The sequence below is a fragment of the Rhododendron vialii genome, chromosome 3a, assembly GCF_030253575.1.
Source record: "Rhododendron vialii isolate Sample 1 chromosome 3a, ASM3025357v1".
NCBI classification, from domain to species: domain Eukaryota; kingdom Viridiplantae; phylum Streptophyta; class Magnoliopsida; order Ericales; family Ericaceae; genus Rhododendron; species Rhododendron vialii.
The window spans coordinates 4,430,568-4,453,027 of record NC_080559.1 but is presented as its reverse complement, the minus strand read 5'-3'; the positions used below and the strand labels follow the sequence as shown (position 1 = coordinate 4,453,027).

At 37.3% G+C, this 22,460-nt stretch overlaps 2 protein-coding genes across 18 annotated transcripts in view; one reads left to right on the top strand and one right to left on the bottom strand.

Moving 5' to 3' along the window:
- Positions 1-22,460, top strand: part of LOC131319541 (uncharacterized) — a 50,377-nt gene that overhangs the window by 11,166 nt on the left and 16,751 nt on the right. For 4 of the 16 annotated variants that reach the window (XM_058349837.1, XM_058349836.1, XM_058349835.1 and 1 more), the window contains 19 exons: positions 112-306; positions 4,044-4,154; positions 4,274-4,462; positions 4,559-4,687; positions 4,775-4,870; positions 5,446-5,628; positions 5,703-5,878; positions 7,068-7,275; positions 9,675-9,815; positions 9,892-9,999; positions 10,076-10,288; positions 10,378-10,506; positions 11,532-11,627; positions 12,364-12,546; positions 12,630-12,802; positions 13,975-14,182; positions 14,319-14,441; positions 15,060-15,124; positions 15,209-15,579. In XM_058349837.1, the coding sequence (XP_058205820.1) occupies positions 112-306; positions 4,044-4,154; positions 4,274-4,462; positions 4,559-4,687; positions 4,775-4,870; positions 5,446-5,628; positions 5,703-5,878; positions 7,068-7,275; positions 9,675-9,815; positions 9,892-9,999; positions 10,076-10,288; positions 10,378-10,506; positions 11,532-11,627; positions 12,364-12,546; positions 12,630-12,802; positions 13,975-14,182; positions 14,319-14,441; positions 15,060-15,104 (2,706 nt within the window). In that variant the 3' untranslated portion in view covers positions 15,105-15,124; positions 15,209-15,579. Of the gene's footprint in view, positions 1-111; positions 307-4,043; positions 4,155-4,273; positions 4,463-4,558; positions 4,688-4,774; positions 4,871-5,445; positions 5,629-5,702; positions 5,879-7,067; positions 7,276-9,674; positions 9,816-9,891; positions 10,000-10,075; positions 10,289-10,377; positions 10,510-11,531; positions 11,628-12,363; positions 12,547-12,629; positions 12,803-13,974; positions 14,183-14,318; positions 14,442-15,059; positions 15,127-15,208; positions 15,580-22,460 lie in introns of those variants that run through there. The other 12 variants (XM_058349834.1, XM_058349833.1, XM_058349832.1 and 9 more) reach the window with 12 other exon arrangements.
- On the bottom strand, positions 16,175-20,717 carry LOC131319544 (uncharacterized). Of its 2 annotated transcripts, none has more exons than XM_058349846.1 (6): positions 20,274-20,710; positions 19,307-19,413; positions 17,967-18,075; positions 17,449-17,610; positions 17,151-17,324; positions 16,175-16,376 (listed from the first exon to the last, which is right to left on the bottom strand). In XM_058349846.1, the coding sequence occupies exons 1-6, from the start codon at positions 20,589-20,591 to the stop codon at positions 16,347-16,349; spliced, it is 900 nt and encodes a 299-aa protein (XP_058205829.1). In that variant the 5' UTR covers positions 20,592-20,710; the 3' UTR covers positions 16,175-16,346. The 2 variants fall into 2 exon arrangements, with proteins under 2 accessions (XP_058205829.1, XP_058205828.1); XM_058349845.1 differs by lacking the exon at positions 16,175-16,376 and adding an exon at positions 16,383-16,576 and having other exon boundaries at positions 20,274-20,717.

Sequence of the window (22,460 nt, the reverse complement as noted above, 5' to 3'; positions counted from 1 at the left end):
AGTCAAATAATGCTAATGACACTTTTGAGCTACTTAGTCTCCTAACCTTTTACTATTATGCGTTGTTTTTTAGACTAAAGTGATTGTTAACAAAATTATAATGCTTTGCAGGTTGCCTTTCCTTGCTTGAAGTATTTGGGACTAAGTGGGTTGCAGAATGTGAGTGACCTATGGGGCAGTGAACTTCCAACCCACTCATTCTCCAAATTGAAAAATCTGCAAGTGACAGATCCTACAAGTTTGAGAAACAAGGTTTGCATATTGTGGATTAATGATCTCAATAATACCACACAAGGTCTGCTGGAGGTACGTTTGCCCATACTTTGACCAATTCTTTCTACACACTATGACAGGCAGCATATCCTTTTCTTGCATTTTGTCTTCTCCCATAGACTGCAATTTTAGTTAAATATAACTGTAAAAAGAGAAAAAGCACCATGCAAGCTTCATTCTTTTTGACACAGATCCTCTCTATTCAAAAAGGGATAATTAGAACCTTTTATAGAACTTATTGGCAACGTTATATATCTGTGTCAAAAGTCGCATTGATTAGGTATCTGTTGATTTGATTTCGAAAGATATTTATCATGGAAAGAGGAGCAGTACTGGACTGGACCCCATTTTTCTCTACAAAGTTCGGCAACATATCCTCTTCTTGCATTTTTTTCTCTTCTTCTTTCATAGGCTGCAATTTTTAGCTAACTTTAATGGTAAAAAAGGAAAAGAATCATACAAACTCCATGCTGTCAAAAAGTATGTGTTCCCTAGAAAACAGATACTTCCTCCATCCCAATAGGTTGGTCCCTACGAAACTATGTGCAACTTTTTCAAGCTTCAAAGTATGTGTTCGCGAAATAAATTTTTGTGAAAATTGGTTTTTTTTGGGAGTAAATGAAGATTTTATTGAACCAAAGGACACAATATCAAAGGGGCATACCCCCATAAGAAGCAAGAAAGATCCCAACGACAAAAACATCTATAATTAGAATCTATAAAGACCCATTAGCTATTCATTTTTCATTTTACCCAAATCAAAACTAGTAAAAAAAAACCCGCAGACATCCAAAATGTGACTAGGCAGGCGCCACAGCACATAAGGCCCAAATTTTTTTTTTTTTGAACGGTCACGGATGGCCCTATTGACCTTTCCCCCAAGAGCTAATGCAAGTTTTGATATCCGCCTCCATTGTTTGGACATTAAGGTTTCAATGTTGGAAAATACGTCTGTTCGTAAAATAAATATAGAACTTATTTGATAGACTTTGATGAGATTTTTTGAACAGTGCCAAATAAATTAAAAAACTATTTTAGTGAATACGTTATATGTACTTACAACGTCTTCATAGGTGGGATAGTGATGGTGGGCGGCAGCCTTGGTTTGTTCGAGTGTATACAATATAGAAAAAATCATTGGGGATGGTGATGACTGATGAGGATATTGATCACATTTACTAACAATATCCTTCAACGGGGGGAATAATGTTTTGCATATCGATCACACATATATTGAGAGACGAACGTGAGTTTGCAAAAAGGATCAGATAGAGCTACAATAGTAGAATATGTTAGACTTGTCCCACATCGCCCATTTAAGCCATCCAAACTTGGTTAATAAAATCTAGAGGCTACTTCACCTATTGCCAATTGGTTTTAGGTTGGAACTCTCCAAGAAATCTAACAGAATAGTTGTGTTGGTGGATTGAGGTTGAGAGGATTCGGGATGGAGGATCATAAAAGCTAGAATAAAAGAGTGCATGAGCACTGGTGAGATACGGACGAGACAAGATGAGATTATTTAGTGTTCTGATAAGAGGTTGAGCACATAACAAACTAGATTAATATCAAGGAGATTTTGATATCATTGATTAAAGAACCAGAGAAGCCAGGATGAGAGAGCACAAGGGTGCTCATTGAGATCCGGGGCGAAATCCGAATAAGTTGAGCCAGTTTGAAAAGTCATGATCGGACCTTGAGATCTCAAAGTTATAGGCTAGATTGAGAGAGTGCTTAATTGGCCGATGGTTGGGATTGTATACGAACTTGGAATGGTTAACAAAATTCAAATGATATGAGATGGAGACCGACAAGACCTCTCTGCCGCGAGTGTTTTTTTTTAAGGTGACATGAGACTCAAATATTTGAAGGCATTGTCAAAAAGATATGCTTACTAATTTCTTTGTTACTCGTCATCATGGCCATACATTATCCTTTAAGCATGTAAGCTGGAAGCTAGTAAATCAAACAGAGTTTTAAAGGTAAGCTAAATATTTTTTTGAACAGCAAAGGGAAGGCAAATATAACTCGCATCTAAAAAAATTGACTCAAATTTGTCAGAAAATGTGTTCGCAGTCTTTTGTTTTTGATTTAGGAGAATATAAAGTTGAACTCATGAAAACAAACTCGAATTTGCATCTTTAAATCAGTACATAGCAAGTCTCGCCTTATTTAGTAAACATTTCGGTATGTAAAAACATCCGGAGACAGAAAACGTTTGTGTGAAGCCATTTCGACTCAATATTCGTCTATTTCGAAATCAATTCCGATGCTAGTTCAAGAGGTGTTTTATTGATGCCTTGAAATTCTCATTGCTAAATTACCAATCCTATGAAACAATTGACAAGACGAGGAGAGTATCGGTATGAGCAATTCGCTGCCTTTCTTTCTTAAACAAAACGTTGCCGATACAAATAAATGAATAACTTTTATGCCTAAAATGGGTAATTGGTAAAAAGTCCAGTTATAGTAAATTGGGAAAAGTTCCAGAGACAATCCCAATTGTCAAGGTTAGGTCAGGAAGATCACCAAATGTTTGAATTAGGTGCCATTAATATTGGCATCACCAGTGTGGGGAGTGGAGCCGAAAACCGTGGTGATATTGGTTAGATACACTTGGCTGGTGGCTATGTGCTCCTCCTATCCAGAGTTTCCTAGGTTAGTACTGCTATAACTCTACATACATACCCCGGCCAGGATTGTATGAAATATGGTGATGAGTCATAACGCCCAGTAATTAAGGGGAAAAACCCTCTACCAATATCGCAAGGGAAAAAACCTCTATCAATATCCTACCCGTATATACATACCCAGAGGCCAGTAACTAAAAGTAAGGCAAAACGTACAGGAAAGAGCATAGATGATGATAGTGTGGAATTTCTATGTTCGTTTGTTGTGTTTTGATTGTTGTTTTTAACAACGAAAAAACAGATTTTATTATTTTCATAAAAAATTTACAGATGATGGTATGTGGAATGTCTATGTTCGTTCGTTGTGTTTTGATCTTTTTTTTAACAACGAAAAGAGAGATTTTATTAGTCTCCTAAAAAAATTTATAGAGATTAAATGATTAATAGGACTCGAGACATTAAATGGCATCACAATAAGGAGTAAGCATCCCAACGAAAGGCACCCATTCTCCCCTCTAATCATATGCCGCCCAAAACCCAAAAGACAAGGTTGGCAAGAGGCCCAGAGAAAACACCCCAACCCCGGCCACCACTTCCTCCTAAACCCATCACCTCTACCTCATTAATCTAGGATCCTTCCCCCCTCGGCCAACATGGCTCTGTGCTGCAGTTCATCAATTTCCTCCAAATGAGAATCCTACTAATGACTTCCCCTTCATCACCTTCATAAACTCTAGTTGCCATGCCAGACAGCACAGACGGAGCCGGGGTGGCTCTACTATTTTTTGAGGGTTCTGGATTTAAAAAGTGCTCTAAAATTGTATATCTTTTTGCATATAATTTGATATTTTGCTAACATTGTCCATGCTGGATCATTCGCAGAAGGCCAGAGTAAATGAAAATTCACTTAAATTGGTAACAAAGTAGAATATATAGTTTAATAAAACAAAGTATACTAGGCTCAATAAAATTCTAACCAAAATAAACATATTTATGCATTTTTATCACCGCTGAGCAAAAATTCTTCAGCAGCCCCTTAACGGGGTGCACAAGGTGCGTCTTGATAATTCCACTTCACACTTTTGGTTTCAAGATTCACCTAATGAATGATGATTGACTGACACTTCTGTATCGATCTAGGTTGCTCGACTACTCTATACAGATTACGGTGATGGTGTTTTAGCACTTGGGAGTAATGGTACTATGAAGCTGTGGAAGTGGAAAAGTAGTGAACACAATCCACGTGGGAAGGTAATCTCAAGTCTGGAGTTGTTTCACTTAAATACATCTTTACTTATTTCATTTCTTGTATTTGTGGTTATTTTTTAAGTAGCTAGAGACTTCTAAATTCCGTGAGGTTGTTTTTGAAGGTCACTACCAGTGTTCTTCCACAGTTGTGGGAACCACCCCCCTGGGGTAGTGCTATGACAAATGATGTGACAGGTGTCAACCTCGAGGAAGCAGTGCCCTGCGTGGCACTCTCAAAGGATTACTCGACAAGATATATAATTTCAGCTTGTGGTGGAAAGGTTTCATTATATAACAGTATACAATGCAGGGTATGTACCGCCGTTATGAAGAATTAAAGCTGAGATTTTTTTAATGAGTACCGCCGTTATGAAGGATTAAAGCTAAGATTTTTTTTTGGAATGTAGGTAGAGAGAACGTTTATGCCACCTCCCCCAGCTTCAACATTCCTGGCATTTTATCCTCAAGACAATAACATCATAGCCATTGGAATGGAAGATTTCACAATCCGCATATACAATCATCAGAAGGATGAGGTAATTAATTTCTATAATCATGTGAGTCCAATCAGATACGTTTATTGCTCATGTCAATCAACAATTGATACACCTTGCCTTCTGTAGGTAAAATCAGAATTGAAAGGTCACAAAAAGCGCATAACTGGCTTAACTTTTTCCACCAATCTTAACATATTGGTTTCATCAGCAGCTGATGCTCAGGTACTTGCAACTTTTAGTTTCCCTAATTTTCCTTTTCGTACTTTTAATGTTATTGATTTGTGAAGATTCTTTCTTGGTTTGTGTGGGGCAGAAATTTATGTAAACATGTATTTTATGGTATACTAGAATTTTTGGGATCCAGGGGGCTGCTACTAACAGCGCCCAAATGGCACCGGTTTCACGCCATTCCCCAATTCCAAGTTCAATCCTTAAGCCTCTGCAGGGAAAAAAAGCTTTGTTGAATTTTTATTTTATTTTTTGTGGGACTCATTCCAGGTCCTACAAAAACGATTTGATACCTAAGTTATTTTTAAATATTTTTTTATGGGTGAAACTGCCTTTACCGATACCGGATTGAGCTAATTTTTTTTAGGAACACATAAACAAATATTTTAAGAATAACTTGCGGTTTAAATCTTTTTTGTAGGACCCATAATGGGTCCCAAAAAATTAAAAAAAAATCAACAAATGGTTAAGGGTTGCCCAACGACTCTCTACTATCCCACAGTTTCCACTATTTTCTTTCTTAGTTTTTCCTCTTTTATACACTAATAGTAGTTAACATGCGTTGGCAGCTCTGTATTTGGAGCACAAATACATGGGAGCACTTGAAAGCAGTTTCAATACAACTGTCAGCTGGCAAGGCTTGTAACGGCGACACAAGAGTGGAGTTCCACTCTGATCAAATCCGTATGTTGGTATCTCATGAAACACAATTAGCAATATATGATGCTTCCGTGATGGATTGTATTCGTCAGGTAGAAATCACACCTCATTCTTTTAGATTGCGTGTTACAAACTTTAAACCTAATGATATTTATTTTGCTTGCAGTGGGTTCCGCAAGATGTCCTTCTTGCACCTATTTCCTTTGCAGTATACTCTTGCGACAGTCAACTTGTTTACACTTCCTTTTGCGATGGAAACACTGGGGTGTTTGATGCAGATAGCTTGACACTTGCATGCTGTATTGTGCCATCCATATACTTGTGCCCAACAATTTTAAGTGGGTAAGTGCATCATCAAGGCCCTCTCCAGAACTTTTTTATGTTTGCCATGAAATTTATTTATGGAGTCAACAGAGGATTTTGTTTTTCATTTTTGTTTTCCTCATTTTCGTTGGATGGGGCCATGGACACCTCCAAATGAAGAACACAATGCTAGATATCTTAAACGCCCAATTGTCCCAGTTTTCAGTCGTTGTTTTTATTTTTTTCAAGAGATGTTAACCTACCCGAAAATTTACTTTTAAAATTGAGGAAATGATGCATTCTCTCTTTCAAAGCCCACATTAAAAGACATTTCTTCCATCTTCACTTTTCTATCACATCCTGGTTGCCCTTGCTCCAGATCAAAGGGCGTAGAGAAATGGATTAAAGATCACAATGCTGGTCTCTTTCTCAGAGGTGGGTGTCACGTGACACCGCACTTTCCGAGGAGCAAGATTTTTTTTGGTAGGAACCGATCTTGGTATCCCACATAACTAAACAATCCGAGCAGTTCATTGTGCTTAAAGCATATTTTTAAGGATCCTTCGCAAAAAATTTATTCAATCGGATATCAATAAGGACCGATCAATTCATTCAGTTATTGATTCCTATGAATTTAGGGACCAAAAATTAAATTAATAAATCAACCGCTTATCAATATCTAATTGAGTTACATTCTTACAAGTATCATTGAAAAAAAATTTCAAACAAAATTAATGACTTCGATCATTTATGTGAGATCTCTTGGTGAGTCCCACACTCCATCTGTACACTATCAATACCTTTTTGGTGGTACCTATAGTATTCACGCTATATTTGTGAGTAAAATATGAATTTCTCTAGTATTACGAATATAGGCCTCGCACTGATTTTGTGGAGAAAAAAATAAATATCTAAAAGTATGTTAGATAGTATATTGGGTTAATTTATTTGTGGTTAAATTATGTTAATTTCACCACCCATCTTTAAATATTGGCTCCGTCACTGCTCTCTCTCTCTCTCTCTCTCTCTCTCTCTCTCTCTCTCTCTCTCTCTCTCTCTCTCTCTCTCTCTCTCAACACATTGTTTATAAATTGACATGCTCCTTGAACTGCATACCTCACGGACCAAACTATCTCCATTAATTCTTGGGTCTTTTTGGAAGCATTGCAAACTTTGAATGTTACCAATCTGTCTTGTACTGACCTCTCTCCCATGCAATATGTTGTAGAGGCCAAGCTTTGTACCCTAGAGTCATTGCAGCACATCCGAAGAAGCCCAACCAGTTTGCCATTGGGTTCACAAACGGGTTTGTTGTACTTATGGAACCCCAAGAATCAAACGGCAAGTGGGGATTATCTCCAAGTACCGTTGATAATGGGATGCTAAATGATAGGACAACGTCCTCTTCCAACACAAGCAACCACACAACTGATCAGGTTCGGAGACGAAATTTTTTGTATTTCAAAATAAACATTTTCTCTCTTCTCCTGTGTGTATTTTTTTATTTTTTATTTTTACAGTTGTAGACTCAGTTTATTTCAAAATACACCCCCTCAAAAAGGGCGTATGGTACACCCTTTTTACGTTTGATTTTGGTTTTGTTACGTTTGACTATGGTCTCATCGTTACGCTTGATTTTGGTTTTAAAAAATCGTCACTATTCAAAGTGGCATTTGTTACGTTTGAGTTTGGTCATTGTTACGTTTGATTATGGACATACCAAACTCAAACATAACTGTGAACTCAAACGTAACGAAGACCATTATCGAACATAACAAAACCAAAATTGATCATACATAAGGGTTTCTCTGATGACATAACCAAAATTGGATAATCAAAAGTTGCTGCCGCATTTTTTGGTTATCCAATTAAGGGGTTGTTAAGTTTAGAAATGTAAAGTCCCACAATAGTCCATAATCAAAAATACATTTTTGGCAGAGAGAGAGAGAGAGAGAGAGAGAGAGAGAGAGAGAGAATAAATATAAATGGTTGGGTCCATTGATAGTGATAGGAGAGAGAGAGAGAGAGAGAGAGAGAGTAAATATAAGTGGGTGGGTCCATTGATAGTGATAGGAGGTAGGAGGAGAGAGAAAGAGAAATAAAAGAGAGTGTAGAACTCTTTAAGCAATTGTAAAAGTACCAATAACTGATATTCTATTTTTGCAGCAAAATAGAATATCTGTATGCCTAAAATTCTAGGAAAAGAGTGTGTACAGATCGAGCAATCCAATATGTAATTTTTGGTATGTATAATGAATGACTTTACAAAGGGTCTACGTATAAATGTATAGACATCCTTTTTATGAAAGGTTATGTCTTTAGTAGACACACATTAGGAATGGTCACATCTTTCGAAGACACTAGTTAAGAAGAATCATGTCTTTTAAAGACAATTAAATAGCAAAGATCATGCCCCTTTTATGTATACAATTAATTGGGAAGAGTCATGCCTCTTGGAGGCAACCCCATGTTTCATTTCCCTTTCCAACAACTACGTCTCTTCCAAATAAACACATCCTAGTTTATGGGTGTTATAACCATTCGCATAAAGTCACAACTCATGTCAAAAGATGTTGCAAACTTTGACATAAACTCTCTCAAAATCTTTTCAGAAAATTCCCAAACCAAAACCCACTTATTATTTTGAAAATCTCTAACAAAAACGAATCCATTTACTTTGATAAAAACCCAGCAACAAATTCATGGTTTCCATTGAGCAGTCCCAAATATTGCGATGTATGCTTTCTTATAGCCAGTATCAAAAAACATATGGAGTAGAATTAAGATATGTTTCTCAAGGATTTTTTGCACGTAGATAAAAGGTTCTGTACGTTTCCATAAAAAAGCAAAACAACGCCCTGGCCATGTGATCGAGATGCGCGGGCATGCTAGGACCACGTTTAGTTTGAGTGTAGAAGACTGACTTTTGAATAGGTTAACTGTGTGCAGTAGGTCAAATCCACCACCGGTTTTTTTTTGCCCCACCAGAGGACTTTACAATTTTCTCAAGCGATGGTGCTCAAACGTAAAGAACACCGTTGAAAGGGGAAATGCTTGATTAGCCGCCCATGTGTGGGTTGGCTTGAAGGAAGAAGAAGCAAAATGGAACTTTGCTTTGGCCATCGGCGTTCACACTGAAGTGTTCACACCACTAATTTCCCTATATATATGTGTACCATTAGCAGTGTTTAAGTGTGGGAAAAAGAGTGAGATAGAGAAGGCAGAGATGTGAGAGGGAGCCCCTTTGGCGCCTCCCCCCAGGGCCCCACCAATGGAAGGAGTTTTAGTGACAGAGTTATGTAATTTTGTTTGAGTCTGATTAATGAAAGAGTAGCTAGTGTTTGATTGTGTGTTCTCTCTTACCCACCAACAGTTGCAACTAATTGCATGAAAGGAAAGATAAGTGAAGATGCTAGACCTATGGTAACTGAACTTGATAAAGAAAAGACATTTAGTTGTGTGGTCGGGGACCTCTTCTTTGACTCTGATTCTTGCTTTTATAGAGACCAATGGCAGTTGCAAAGGAAACCTTGCACGAGCATAAAACCGCATCCCACATCAGCAAGTCCTTCCATTTGCATGTTTTCGGTGGTTAACATTTGCCCATTACACCACTAATTGATTTCTTGCACTGGTTACGGCCACCTTGTGTCCCATTTCCTTGGACCATTTCAAAAGCTCCATGTATCCACTTTGCTGCCTATTTTTATGGAACAAAACCGACCTATTTTTCATCAAATATTGGCTGTATGGCACTTTAACATTGGCGGTCATTTTTTAGTACAAACATGTTCCCAGGTGGAAACTGATGCTATGTTGTCTTGTCTTTCTCTAGAATGGAGATGGTCCTATGGCTAGAAGCATGGAAAAGCCAAAAACTCTAGATGATGTTACTGATAAATCCAAACCCTGGAAAGTGGCCGAAACTCAATGCCAGCTTGTTGTTATGCCAGACAGCACAGACGAAGCCCACAAGGTGCGTCTCCGTAATTATAGTACTGCACATTTGTGGTGTCAAAAATTCACCTGTTGACTAACACATCTGTATCTAGGTTGCTCGTCTTCTCTATAGGAGTGGTTGTGAAGTTTTAGCACTTGGGTGTAATGGTGCTCTGCGGCTGTGGAGGAGGTATTCAAGTAAAAACAATCAAAGTGGGAAGGTAATCTCAAGTCTGGAGTTGCTTCACTTGCACCCATTTCGTTTCTTGTATTAATTTGTGTTTATTTTTTAAAAAGCGACTTCTAAATTCCATGAGGTTGGTTTTAAAGGCCACTGCCAGTGTTGTTCCACAGCAATGGCAACCAGCCAGTGGTCTTGCTATGACAAATGATGTGACAGGTGTCAACCTCGAGGAAGCAGTGCCCTGCATGGCACTCTCAAAGAATTACAGTAATATAATTTCAGCTTGTGGTGGAGCGATTTCATTATTCGACGCAAGGACATTCACGGTATATATGCTTGCAAATGACTATATGGCCCATTTTAATGAGTACCGCCGTCATGAAAGATTAGAGCTGAGAATTTTTTTGGAATGTAGGAAAAGACAAAGTTTACGTCACCTCCCCCGGCTTCAACATTCCTGGCATTTCGTCCTCAAGACGATGAGATCATAGCCATTGGAATGGAAGATTCCACAATCCGCATATACAATTATTGGGTGGATAAGGTAATTAATTTCTATAATCATGTGCGCGGGGCGCGCGGTTCTGAGGACCCTTAAAAAAAACACCTAAAAAAAATGGGAAATTTTCAAAATGGCACTTGAACTTTGCACTAAATGTCACAGAGACACCTGAACTTAAGTTTATTTCAATTAAATACCTGTACTAACAAAATTCCCAAATTTAAACACCTGAACTTAAGTTTATTTCAATTAAACACCTGTACTAACAAAATCCCCAAATTTAAACACCTGAACTTAAGTTTATTTCAATTAAACACCTGTACTAACAAAATCCCCAAATTTAGACCCCCGCCGTTATATTTCGTCCAAAAAATTGCTGACATGGCATCTTTAACCCGTTTAAGTTGCCCCATTGCACATGTTTCCAACAAGAGACGATGCACCCAAGCGAAACCCATAGGCAAACTTCATCGTCCCCTATTGGAAACAGTGCAATAGGACAATTTAAACAGGTTGGAGATGCCATGTCAGCAATTTTTGGGACAAAATATAACTGCGGGGGTCTAAATTTGGGGATTTTGTGAGTACATGTGTTTAATTGAAATAAACTTAAGTTCAGGTGTTTAAATTTGGGGATTTTGCTGCCATTTTAAAATTTTCCCAAAAAAAATCTCAAATCTCAAATTCATAGTTTCCGATCAAAATTTAATGATCTGAACTGTTGCAATGTGTTTAAAACGTGTTTTTAAGGGTACCTTGAGAAATCGGCAAAAAAAAAAAATGATAGGAAAGGGCTTGATCCGTACAGTTTTTCATAAATGCTGATAGAAATTATTTTATAAAAACTGCTCCGATCAAGCCATTTCCGGTCATTTTTTTTCGATTTCTTGCGTATACCCTTATAAGCATGTTTTAAACACATTGAACGGTTCGGATCATCAAAATTTGATCGGAAACTATGAGGTGTTTTTTTAAGTATCCCAGGAACCATCCCAAATCATGTGAGTCCAATCAGATACGTTTACTGCTCACATCAACAAACAATTGATACCCCTTGCCTTCTATAGGTAGAATCAGAACTGAAAGGTCACAAAAAGCGCATAACTGGCTTAGCTTTTTCCACCAATCTTAATATATTGGTTTCATCAGGAGCTGATGCTCAGGTACTTGCACCATTTACTTTCCCTAATTTTCCTTTTGGTACTAGCTTTGTTACTGATTTGTGAAGATTCTTTCTTGGTTTGTGTGCGGTAGAAATTCTCTGTAAACATCTACTTTATGGTATAGAATTTTTGGTTCACATCATTAAACTGCCATTGCTTGGAAGAACAGCATTTTATGTCATTATGTTGCTTTGTCTAATCAAGAGTTTGCTCTCTAAAGAAAAAGTATTTGAACTCAACTCCACACATGGATACGCCCATAGTTTGAATCGTGTTTGGCAACTTGGTATACATCTCTCAATTGTGGTGAGAACAAATGGGTGTAACATGTGCTGTACATGGTTGGCATTTGTCAGCCTTCCTTGACTCGAGACGAGCTTTGTTTATTGAAGTAGGGGGAGTGAATTGAAAGGTACTTCTGCAAACTGGTTAAAAAATAAGACTGTTTGCTAAGCAACTTCCACCCTTCCTATGAAGCAGAAATCTTTTAATCTGTTACAAGCCATCCCCAAGTAGTTTTCTCTCATTGATCAACTGTGCATATATACCAAGACGATTTGTCTCTTCTTTAAGCAGAAGTCTTTTAATATGTCTCTTGTGTCGCCCAAACTCTCTCTGTGTCCCTCACTTCTTTTTTCCCCTGTTGCCCAACGACTCTCTACTATCCCGCAATTTCCACTTTTTTCTTTATTCTTTTTTTCCCTTTTATATACTAATAGTTAAAACGTTTTTGCAGCTCTGTCTTTGGAGCATAGATAAATTTGAGCACTTGAAATCAGTTCCAGTACAACTGCCAGCTGGCAAGGCTTGTAACGGTGACACAAGAGTGCAGTTCCACTCTGATGAAATCCATTTGTTGGTATCCCATGAAACACAATTAGCAATATATGATGCTTCCGAGATGGATCATATTCGTCAGGTAGAAATCACACCTCATTCTTTGCTATATATTGAGATTGCGTGTTACAACTTTAAATCTAATGATGTTTATTTTGCTTGCAGTGGGTGCCGCAAGATGTCCTTCCTGCACCTATTTCCTTTGCGGCATACTCTTGCGATGGTCAACTTGTTTACACTTCCTTTTGCGATGGAAATATTGGGGTGTTCGATGCTGATAGCTTGACACTTACATGCTATATTTCGCCATCCGTGTATTTCCCAACGTTGTCAAGTGGGTAAGTGCATGCATCATCAAGGTCCTCTCCAGAACTTTTTTACGTTTGTGAAATTTATTTATGGAACTAGGGGAAATTTTTTTTTTTCATTTTTGTTTTCCTCATTTTCGTTGGGTGGGGCCATGGACACCCCAAAATGAAGAAAACAACGTTAGATATCTTAAAAGCCCAATTGCCCCAGTTTTCAGTCATTGTTGTTTTTATGTTTTACAAGAGATATTCACTCGAATCACTCCCGGCCTACCCGAAAGTTCACTTTTGAAATTGAGGACATGATGTATTCTCTCTTCCAAAGCCCACATTCATATTTCTTCCAGCTTCACTTTTCTATGATCACATCCTGGTTGCCCTTGCTCGAGATCAAAGGGCGTACAGAAATGGATTAAAGATCACTATGCTGTCCATATTGTTGACATGCTGCTCTCTAGCACTCTCAGAGGTGGGTGTCACATGACATCGGACTTTCAAAGGAAAAGATTTCTTTTGGTAGGAATCTATCTTGGGGTCCCGTATAAATAATCCGAGCACTTCATTGTGCTTAAAACATATTTTTAAGGGTCCTTGCAAAAAAAAATACTCAGTTGGATATCGATAAGATCTTGTCAATTCATTCAATTATTGATCCCTGTGAATTCAAGGACCACAAAATAAACTAATAAATCAACTATTTATCGATATCTAATTGAGCTAAGTTTTTTGAAATATCCTTAAAAAAATGTTTCAGACAAAATGAACGACTTAGATCATTTATGTGAGACCCCGAGGTGAGTCCCACACTCCATCTGTACTCTATCACTTCTTTTTTTGCGGTACCCATAGTATTTATGATTTATTTGTGTGTAAAATATGAATATCTTTAGTATTACAAATATAGGCCTAGCGCTGATTTTGTGGAGAAAAAATTAAATACTTAAAGATATGTTAGATAGTATACTGGGTTATTTATTAGTGGTTAAATTATGTTAATTTCACCACCCATCTTTAAATTTTGGCTCCACCACTACGAGCGCTCTGTCTCTCTCTCCATTGTTTATAAATTTGACATGCTCCTCGAACTGCATACCTCTTGGACCAAACTATCTCCACTAATTCTTATTTCTTTTTGGAAGCATTGCAATTTTGAATGTCATCGATCGAGCACATAATGAACCCTCCCTTGCAATATGTTGCAGAAGCCAGGCTGTGTACCCCACCGTTGTTGCAACACATCCGTGGAAGCCCAACCATTTTGCCATTGGGTTGACAAACGGGTCTGTTATACTTATAGAACCCCCAGAATCAGAGGGCAAGTGGGGATTATCTGCAACTGTTTATCATAAAGGGATGCTAAATGATAGGATAGCATCCTCTTCCAACACAAGCAACCACAAACCTGATCAGGTTTGGAGACGAAATTTTTTGTATTTCAAAATAAACATTCCTTTAAAAGGGTGTACAGTACACCCCTTTTACGTTTGATTTTGGTTTTTTTATTTTTGATTATGTTCATCGTTACGTTTGGATTTTGGTCTTAAAGGAGGAGGAAGTGGACGTGGACAAGAAATTGGAAGTGGACGTGGACAAGAAATTGGAAGTGGATTTGGGCATAGACAAGGATGTGGATGTGGACGTGGATGAGGACGAGGAGGATCAAGAGGAAGTAAGTTTTTACATGCATTATAGTTTTCTAAACATTTTATTCATATAGTTAATTGGTAAATAATATTTTTTTTCTTTACTTGGTCATTTATTAATGTATCACCTTGAAGAAGAAAGAAAGGACGACGAAAATTAATGATAACAAGACCAATGGGAGATTATGTAGGAAAATCCTATTGATACCTAATTTATTTTATTTTCCTAATTTACATGGGAGAATATGTAAATCCGTTCCAACGGATTTTCCTAATTTCCTTGACTCTTAAATATAGTAATGTTAGGCATAGCTAGGAATTGCTATTTCAGCCCACCAATCTTTACCATTTTTATTCACCATGAGAAAACATAGTGTGTGATGTGCTTAAAGAGATTCTTGAACTCAATCAATTCATTTCATCAATCTCAGTTCTGCTATTATATTTGGTTATATAGGCCTTCACTATGAGTAACAAACTAGTGCGTATTGAAAATAGTTGAACCAAATGCTAACTAAGTTTACACTGTTCAGTCACAAACTGAGAATTAATCTAATGGTGCTTTCTTGGAGTCGGTGGATCTAATGTAGTGAAGATACACTGAGCTATTATATGCTTATTAGAAAGTTATCTGTTGTTTTCAGAAGAGGAAAAAGAAGGAGAAAGGAAAAGCACCTCAATCTGGATGACGACGAGGAGGATTAAGAGAGTAAATTCTACAAACATTCTAGTTTTCCATACAATTTCTGTAATTAATTTCTTTGACATTAATCTTTGTTTGCGTTATTTTCAGTTTTAAGGAGGAAAAGACAATAACGAGCTAATGATGGTGAATCGGTGATGACACAGCAATGGAGGTTAAAAAAAATCGATGGTTCAAATAATGAATGGTGCTTCATATTTCGTTGTCTTTTGTTCATTTTGCTTTTTAGGATTTCCAGTTTGGACTTATCTTTCTTTCTTGTACTAATATTTTCGTTATAGCTGCTATGAAAATTGTGCATTATTAGTGCTCGTAAGCATGAAAAACTATTGAGCCTTATTTAGAACATTGTAACAATATTTATTCATTCAATGTTGTAAAATAGGTGAGCAATCCTTCTTAAGGTGTTCTAACTTAGAATTTGGTGCCAACCAGAAATGATAAAATTGCTTCATTGCGTGTGATGATTCTCAGTAATATAGTATAGAAGACTTTGGCTATTGTTTGATTACCCTTTCGTTTTTGTGTTCTTAATCAAGTTGTCTTACATCTTTATTCTTGGAACTATACGAAAACCAACAATAGTTGTGTTCTACGTCTAGGGAGTATATAATTGTGTGAACGCTCAACATCCTCAGCATAAGACAACCTTAACCTGTCAGTTGAAAATCAGCCTTTTCATTTGTCATTCTCATAGGTGATGAGACGTTATTTTACAAAAAATTTGAATTTTCTTGTATTTGTGACATTTTAATTTGACATTTGCCCCCATGCTACGATTATCTATCTTACATACCATGCTAGTTGGGTTCCAAGCCCAATCCATGAGTGGGTTAGTGGTTTTTCCTTCATTTTTGTTTCTACTTTTTCTCTGTTTCTTGTTTTTTTTTTTTTAATCTTTCGTTCAGATCTTTTTGGGTCCTTTGTTGTATCTGTTTAGACTAATGGGCCATGTAGCTTGTGTCTAGTTTTATCAATATAAGCTGCATTTGTTCCTAAAAATAATCAACAACATTTACAACTTGTTTTTGGAGTACGAAAAGAAGTCAAAACAACATTGCCATCTCTATTCGAAGCAACGGTTTCCCAGCATCTCTAATTTTTCTCATACCGATTACAAAGAGAAAAGATGTACAACTAATTAGGATTGGGCGGAGATACAAGATGAGAATACACTACACGATGATATTACTGCTCAGGTTATTGCAAGGGGAGGAATAATCCTTATTCAGATCTGGACTCCTATCCTCTGAGCAACCTGCATCATGAAGAGTGATTAGTTCATCCCTTAAGAAGCAGTGAAGCACCGTCACAAACACGACAAGTACATGCTGAAGCAACAATTTGGTGAAAAAAATCCATGACACGACATGTAAAGGACACGAAATCCTCCAGTTTAATTGTGGGCAACATTAATCTAAACCATTTATATTCTAGGCCTCGGAGAGTAGAAAGATCCTGCAAAAAATTAGCTTACATCGAACATGAATAACTATATCAATATTTCCAATTTGTGGAAGACAAAACTGACGGCAAATGTGATATTCAGACTTCTACCCATCTATTTTGTAGTATTCCATAAAGGTGAACTGTTCATATAGTTATCGATATCCAACCAAACTAACTTTTTGCAAGATCGTACTCCCCACTGAGGTCTAGCATGTGAATGGGCGGGGCTAATGCTGCATCTTCTACTATCGTGATCAGTGTTTGAATTAAACTGTTTTAAAGGCAGTATCTTTCAAGGTATTGGCAACGACTGATAAACGAAAAAGAGTTCTGTTTTCCATTTTGCAGATTAAGTCCAACTGGTGTTCTTTTTGGTAGGTAAGATTTACATATAAGATGTTATCATATCACTACCAACATCCACCCATTTCCACCAATTCTTTTTAAGGGCTTGCTTAAAGAAAAGCACTATAATTTGATGAAAGATATAGATAACTGGTGAAACAAAGAGCAACAAAGCACAAAGCCATGCAGGCTGCAGCTAATGTAGTTCATTAGCAATCAAGAAGAGCAAAATTAATACCTCCTTGAAGGACTGTACATCACTTCCCCAAAGCCAAGCATCACAACCTGCATCTCTGGCACCCCAAATATCATTTCTACGATCATCCCCCACGTGAACTGCATCCTCAGGTTTTACACCCAACAATTCGCAAGCTTTAAGAAATATAGTGGGATTTGGCTTCTCTGCGGCGACCTATTTGAGAATTGAGAGATAGAGGGAGAGGTTGAATTTCACCAAAACGGGAAGAATGATGGGAGAAAATAAATAAAAACTTCCGGTAACAATTCAAAAACAAATGAACTAGATTGATGCTTACTTCAGCTGACACTGCCACAGCATCAAACCAGTGGTCACAATTGAGAGCCCGCAAGAGAGGTCTTAGTCGAGTGTCAAAGTTTGACACAACAGCCAACTTTACGCCTGAGGTCCTGAGAGCCTTGAATACTTTTTCAGCATCCGGATCACAGAGGTGCCACGCCTTTAGATAGGAAAAAAAATGAAACATAAACTTAGAATCCAATGATAATTTGATCAGTAGCTGCAACTCAAAAATCATTAAGGCTCTGTTTGGAACTTGTGGAAAGGAAGGGCAAGGGAAAGAAAATTTAATTTTTTTCTCTTCCCTTGTTTGGTTGGAGGGCAAAGGGGAGAGAAAATAGCAAAATCGAGTTCTAGGAATAGTAAAATTTCCCCCCTCATTTTCTCTCAATTTCCTTCTTAATTATTTTCTCTCCTCTTTTCTTTCCTTCCACAAGTTCCAAACAGAGTCAGTGTTACTACATATTTTTCTGGAGAAAGTACTATCTCACTTTTCATACTACAGTAAGAGCTAACCTTTTCAGTCGTATAATAGTTATACAATTCTTCAAAGTATTGAGTGTCGGAACAGCCAGTAGAAGAACTAACTATATATTGCCAGAATGGTTTCCCATCATTAACATATCTGCACAATTAGTAAGATTTCATTAGAAAGAGATATTCCCACCGGAGTGATGAAAATCTTCTGCAACAAAAGAGGAACGTTCACCATTGCAGTATAAAGGGATGAAAATAGTTGGTATATTTTATACTAGTTAAGAAGAATTGTCTTGAAATTCAGAGATTAGAGGGTACAAATTGAAGCCTTAAAAGAACTTTGATTTAAATAGCCCACGTGCAACATCTTATACATAAGTTAAAACTGGTTACCTGGAAGTTTTAAGTCATCAATATGTGCAATACCAATACATGTAAAGGGAATTTCGCGTTTTGACGTCATGCATGAATGTTTACCTAATGCCATGGAGGGACTTACTCCTATTTTGGCTCTTATCCATGCTGCTACCATGGTAGCAGCAGGTATTTTTCTTGTAGCTCGGTCGATTGCCAAGCGCCACGTAGGCATGTGCCACGTGACCGAGCCATGCTACCTGGCACCGACATGGCTCGGCACCGCACACACATAAAATGCAATGTCATGACCCAACCCTTTGCCTGGCCCAAGATGCTACAGGCTGAATGGCCCACCAGATTGATTGGGCTTGGTTGGGTCGCCAGGTCTCTTCATCTGAATCGGCCTGTTTGGATGACCAGGTGTGGTCGTCGGTCTGGCCCACTACAAGCACGAGTAATGAATTGTGAAGCACATTGGAGTAGGTGGCTAGGCCTCATTGCTTTATATGGGAAGAGGGAAAGTATCTGCAAGTGACCACTTAATCTAAAGCAGCTCATAAGCTAGTTTGTTTCTGTAATAATGTTCACATTTTACAACATGCAACTGCCATAGGTGAAAAAGAAAGCATAACACTATATGTAGAAAAAATTGGAAATATATAACCACTGAAAAAGCATCCTAACCAGTATCAAGACTCGTAGCTCCAGTCTCACTAAATCACTTACCACGCGCTTAATTATATTCACCATGCAAGCAGCGCAAGGTAGCCCATCTATCACTCTCCTAGGTTCATATGGAAGGGAGACACTTAATCTACCAATATAATTCTCATATATTCTTCTTGAGAAGTTCTGATTCTTGCTTGTGATATCATAAAGTAGTAATCAAACAAATTATCATAAAAATTCATCTCTAATCCTCCATGTAACTTCCAAATTATTTCCAAAGCCAAACAAGGAAACTAAATCAATTTTGATAAACAAGCAATAACATGCTTAAAATTAGTAAGATAAAGAGTCACCTGAGCCGAGATCTACCCCAAGGCTGCTCATAAGCCCACCTATATCTGTTTAATATTTCAGCTTCCGAGTACTCAACACCATATTTCTCCCCAATCTGTCTGTAAATCTGCAAAATAGGCGTATCATGAAAGTAAGACGCTCTCCAATCTTTCCTGTTCTTTGATTCAACACATTTGAGTATAAATTTGGTTAAAAGCTTGATTTGATAGGGACCACTCTGGTGGTCATCAAACCTCTGGCGACAACATTCCCTACTCATCCTGATTAGTGATTCCTAAAACACATTTTAACCAGTTTTGTAGAGAAACTGAATGCTCCAATCCTTACTCTTTCACATATTTCATTGAACTTCTAAAAAATTTCAAACTCATCCCCAAAGCTGCTTTCACCAAATTCGGTGAAAAACTTCTCCCTCCCTTCCAGGGGAAAGTCCCAAGAGGGTGCAAAGGGGACCCGGGCTCCTGCAAAACTACAAATATTCTCACATATACACTAATTTTTAGGTTAATTAAGAAAAAATATACAGGATTGGCCCCTGCAAGTTCCTTGCGTAAAAAGAATTTCTTAAACTTTATATATGCGTGGGGTAAAAATCACTAAAATTTCAAGTTATCTATCATTTTTTAGATCTTGTGTATAAAATTAAACGGTGGCTATGCACATAAACACAATATTGTCTTATCTTCGGACCTCAAAAGTGGCAATATATTTAACAAGGGCAATACATACTTATACATACACTTTTTATCATCAAAATGAAAATACACGGGATTCGGGTCCTACTAGATACAAATCCAGCGTCTGCTCGCTTCCATCCATGAAAATGATAACAAAAATTATGAAATAGGGACGGAAAACTGTGAAATGGGGAGAGATTATAGACAAATGAAATGGGTTTCAAACATCAATGAGACTCAACGAAATGAATAGACAGATCCAGCAGTTCACACACACACACACAGAGACCTGGGCCATGGGCTGAGACGGCACAACAAGGGTTCCAACAGCATCAACCAAGAGAGCCTTGTGAGTGATGCCACCATACAGAGCCCTCCTGTAATCCTCGTAATCCTTCAACCCAAACAACCTCGAACCCACCAAATCCGACTCCACAGGAACCGCCGCCGAGGAATAGAATGACCCACCAGAAACCCCAAACCGATCCACCAGAAACTCGGCCCGAACACCATTACCGCACGACCCAGAACGGGAAATGGGTCTTGGTAATTTGTGGGATAATAATCTGCCCGCAACCTTACTGATCTTGGCCATTGTAGTCGCCATCCCTGTGCTTCATTCGGTGTTTGTGTTCTGTAATTTTCTTTGGTGTTTCCCACTCGGTTGAGCGTGAACGTTTTTGGGAGAATTCAGAATAGCTGGTGCAAAAGAAGAAGAGAGTGGTGAGTTATTGATGATGAGTAAATTTGGAAAGGAAATGCCTTTTAGATTAGAAATATTTATATGCTATTTTTTGGGATCATTATCCATATGTGTTTTTTGAGCAATGATAGTCTAGGTGTTTGTGCTTAAATTTAAATACAGATGCACGCTGAATCCTCTGATGTATGAATGTTTCACATGGACAAATTTTTTTTTTTTTTTTTAAAGAACACATGCGAGTTGATATATATTGAATGATTTCAAATATATCTATATATAACTTGTGCATACTATAGGAGTATTTTCAGTCACTTTTTTTTAGTCTACAAAATCGTGATTCCTACTTTCTGTTATTGAAAATTTGTTAAAGTTTTTTGTGGTCTTAAAGTTTTCAATATTTATCAAAATGCCATATTGTAGAAAAAAGGATGAAGATAAATCTAGTCCGTCGGATTTGTTTGTATGAATAGATAAATTGTGTCGGTTTAGAATTATTCATACTTCCTTCATCTCATTTTGTTTGTCAATTTTTAAATTTCTTGTCTTTTTAATTATTTATATCTTTTAATCTATAATATTTTTTATAATTTTAAATTTTTTATAAAATAGAACTAATTGAAATTTATAAAATAAAATTTATGTTATATATTTTTGAAAATTTATATTAAAATATTTAAAGCGATTGAAAACTGACACGAGCATTGAAAACAAAATGGGACAAAGAGAGTGTAATATTGACGCCAAAGACCTCGTGTGTGCGGTTTTTATATCAATGTATTATATAGTAAAAAAGAATCGGAAGGGAATACGTGATGATGTCCTGGGAACACTAGTTAATCTCTCCGCTGAGCTGTGAGGGAATCTGGATAGAAGTGGTGATGTGGCAGACGGGAAAATAGCGTTCCGCGTCAGCAAATTCTCCGCTATCACCATACGGCCCATTCATACGCCGATACGCTGGGCCCACCTTCAACATCAGAAACGTGTGGCCCAACATTGCTCTTGGAGTCCAGACGTAAAAAAGAGTCATCACCCAAGTGTTCAACTACCAGTCTCCACTTAACGATTGGATAAAGCAAATAAGATAAGGAAATTGATTTTAACACTTCTGTTTTAATTATCGGCACTCTATTTTGTGTCTTGATCATGTGAAATTACAAAATAAAATGTAAAGTGCCACTGACTAAAACTGAAAGGCCAAAATCACATCCTATAATATAATAAAGCAAAATGTGATAACCAAACATGCCATAAGCATGCGTTTCAGCTTGGACTACATACTAATTACAATACTCAAGTTTATTTTCGCTAAATGGAGTATTTTACTTGCTGCATGTGAGAAGAATGACCAGCCTAAAAAATCTGTAAAAACTTGACTTTTAGTCCGTTTAATTTAACAGAAACGCTCCGTAAATTTTATGGGTGCTTGGACTTAACTTATGAAAAAAGTTGAACTCTATATCTTATCGAGGTTGAAGATGCACACCGGGGGAAAAAATGCAAACACATGCATATTCTGTGCTTGTAAATTTTAAATAAATATACTAGGACTCCTCTATTATGGATATTTTGTACAATATATTTCTTATTGGAAAATTCTAAAACCAGCTCAATGGATTGACAATAAAAAGTGTGTGAATGTATATTGAAAGGTACACAGAAATATTTTCTTTTTTTTTGTTTTCTTGTGTGCTTATTGTGGACTGACAATAAAAAGGCCGATTATTATTTGATTCGAATTGCCAAAAAGGAAAAAAGTGATGGCCGGGGGCT

What these genes read in the sequence shown, in the direction of transcription:
- LOC131319544 (XM_058349845.1), bottom strand. Translation starts at nt 20,591, where the DNA reads ATGGCGACTACAATGGCCAAGATCAGTAAGGTTGCGGGCAGATTATTA. An exon ending in CGTCTCAGCCCATGGCCCAG is followed by an intron (nt 19,414 to 20,273) that starts GTCTCTGTGTGT and finishes CCTATTTTGCAG; the next exon opens with ATTTACAGACAGATTGGGGA. An exon ending in ATGTACAGTCCTTCAAGGAG is followed by an intron (nt 16,577 to 17,150) that starts GTATTAATTTTG and finishes AATTTTTTGCAG; the next exon opens with GATCTTTCTACTCTCCGAGG.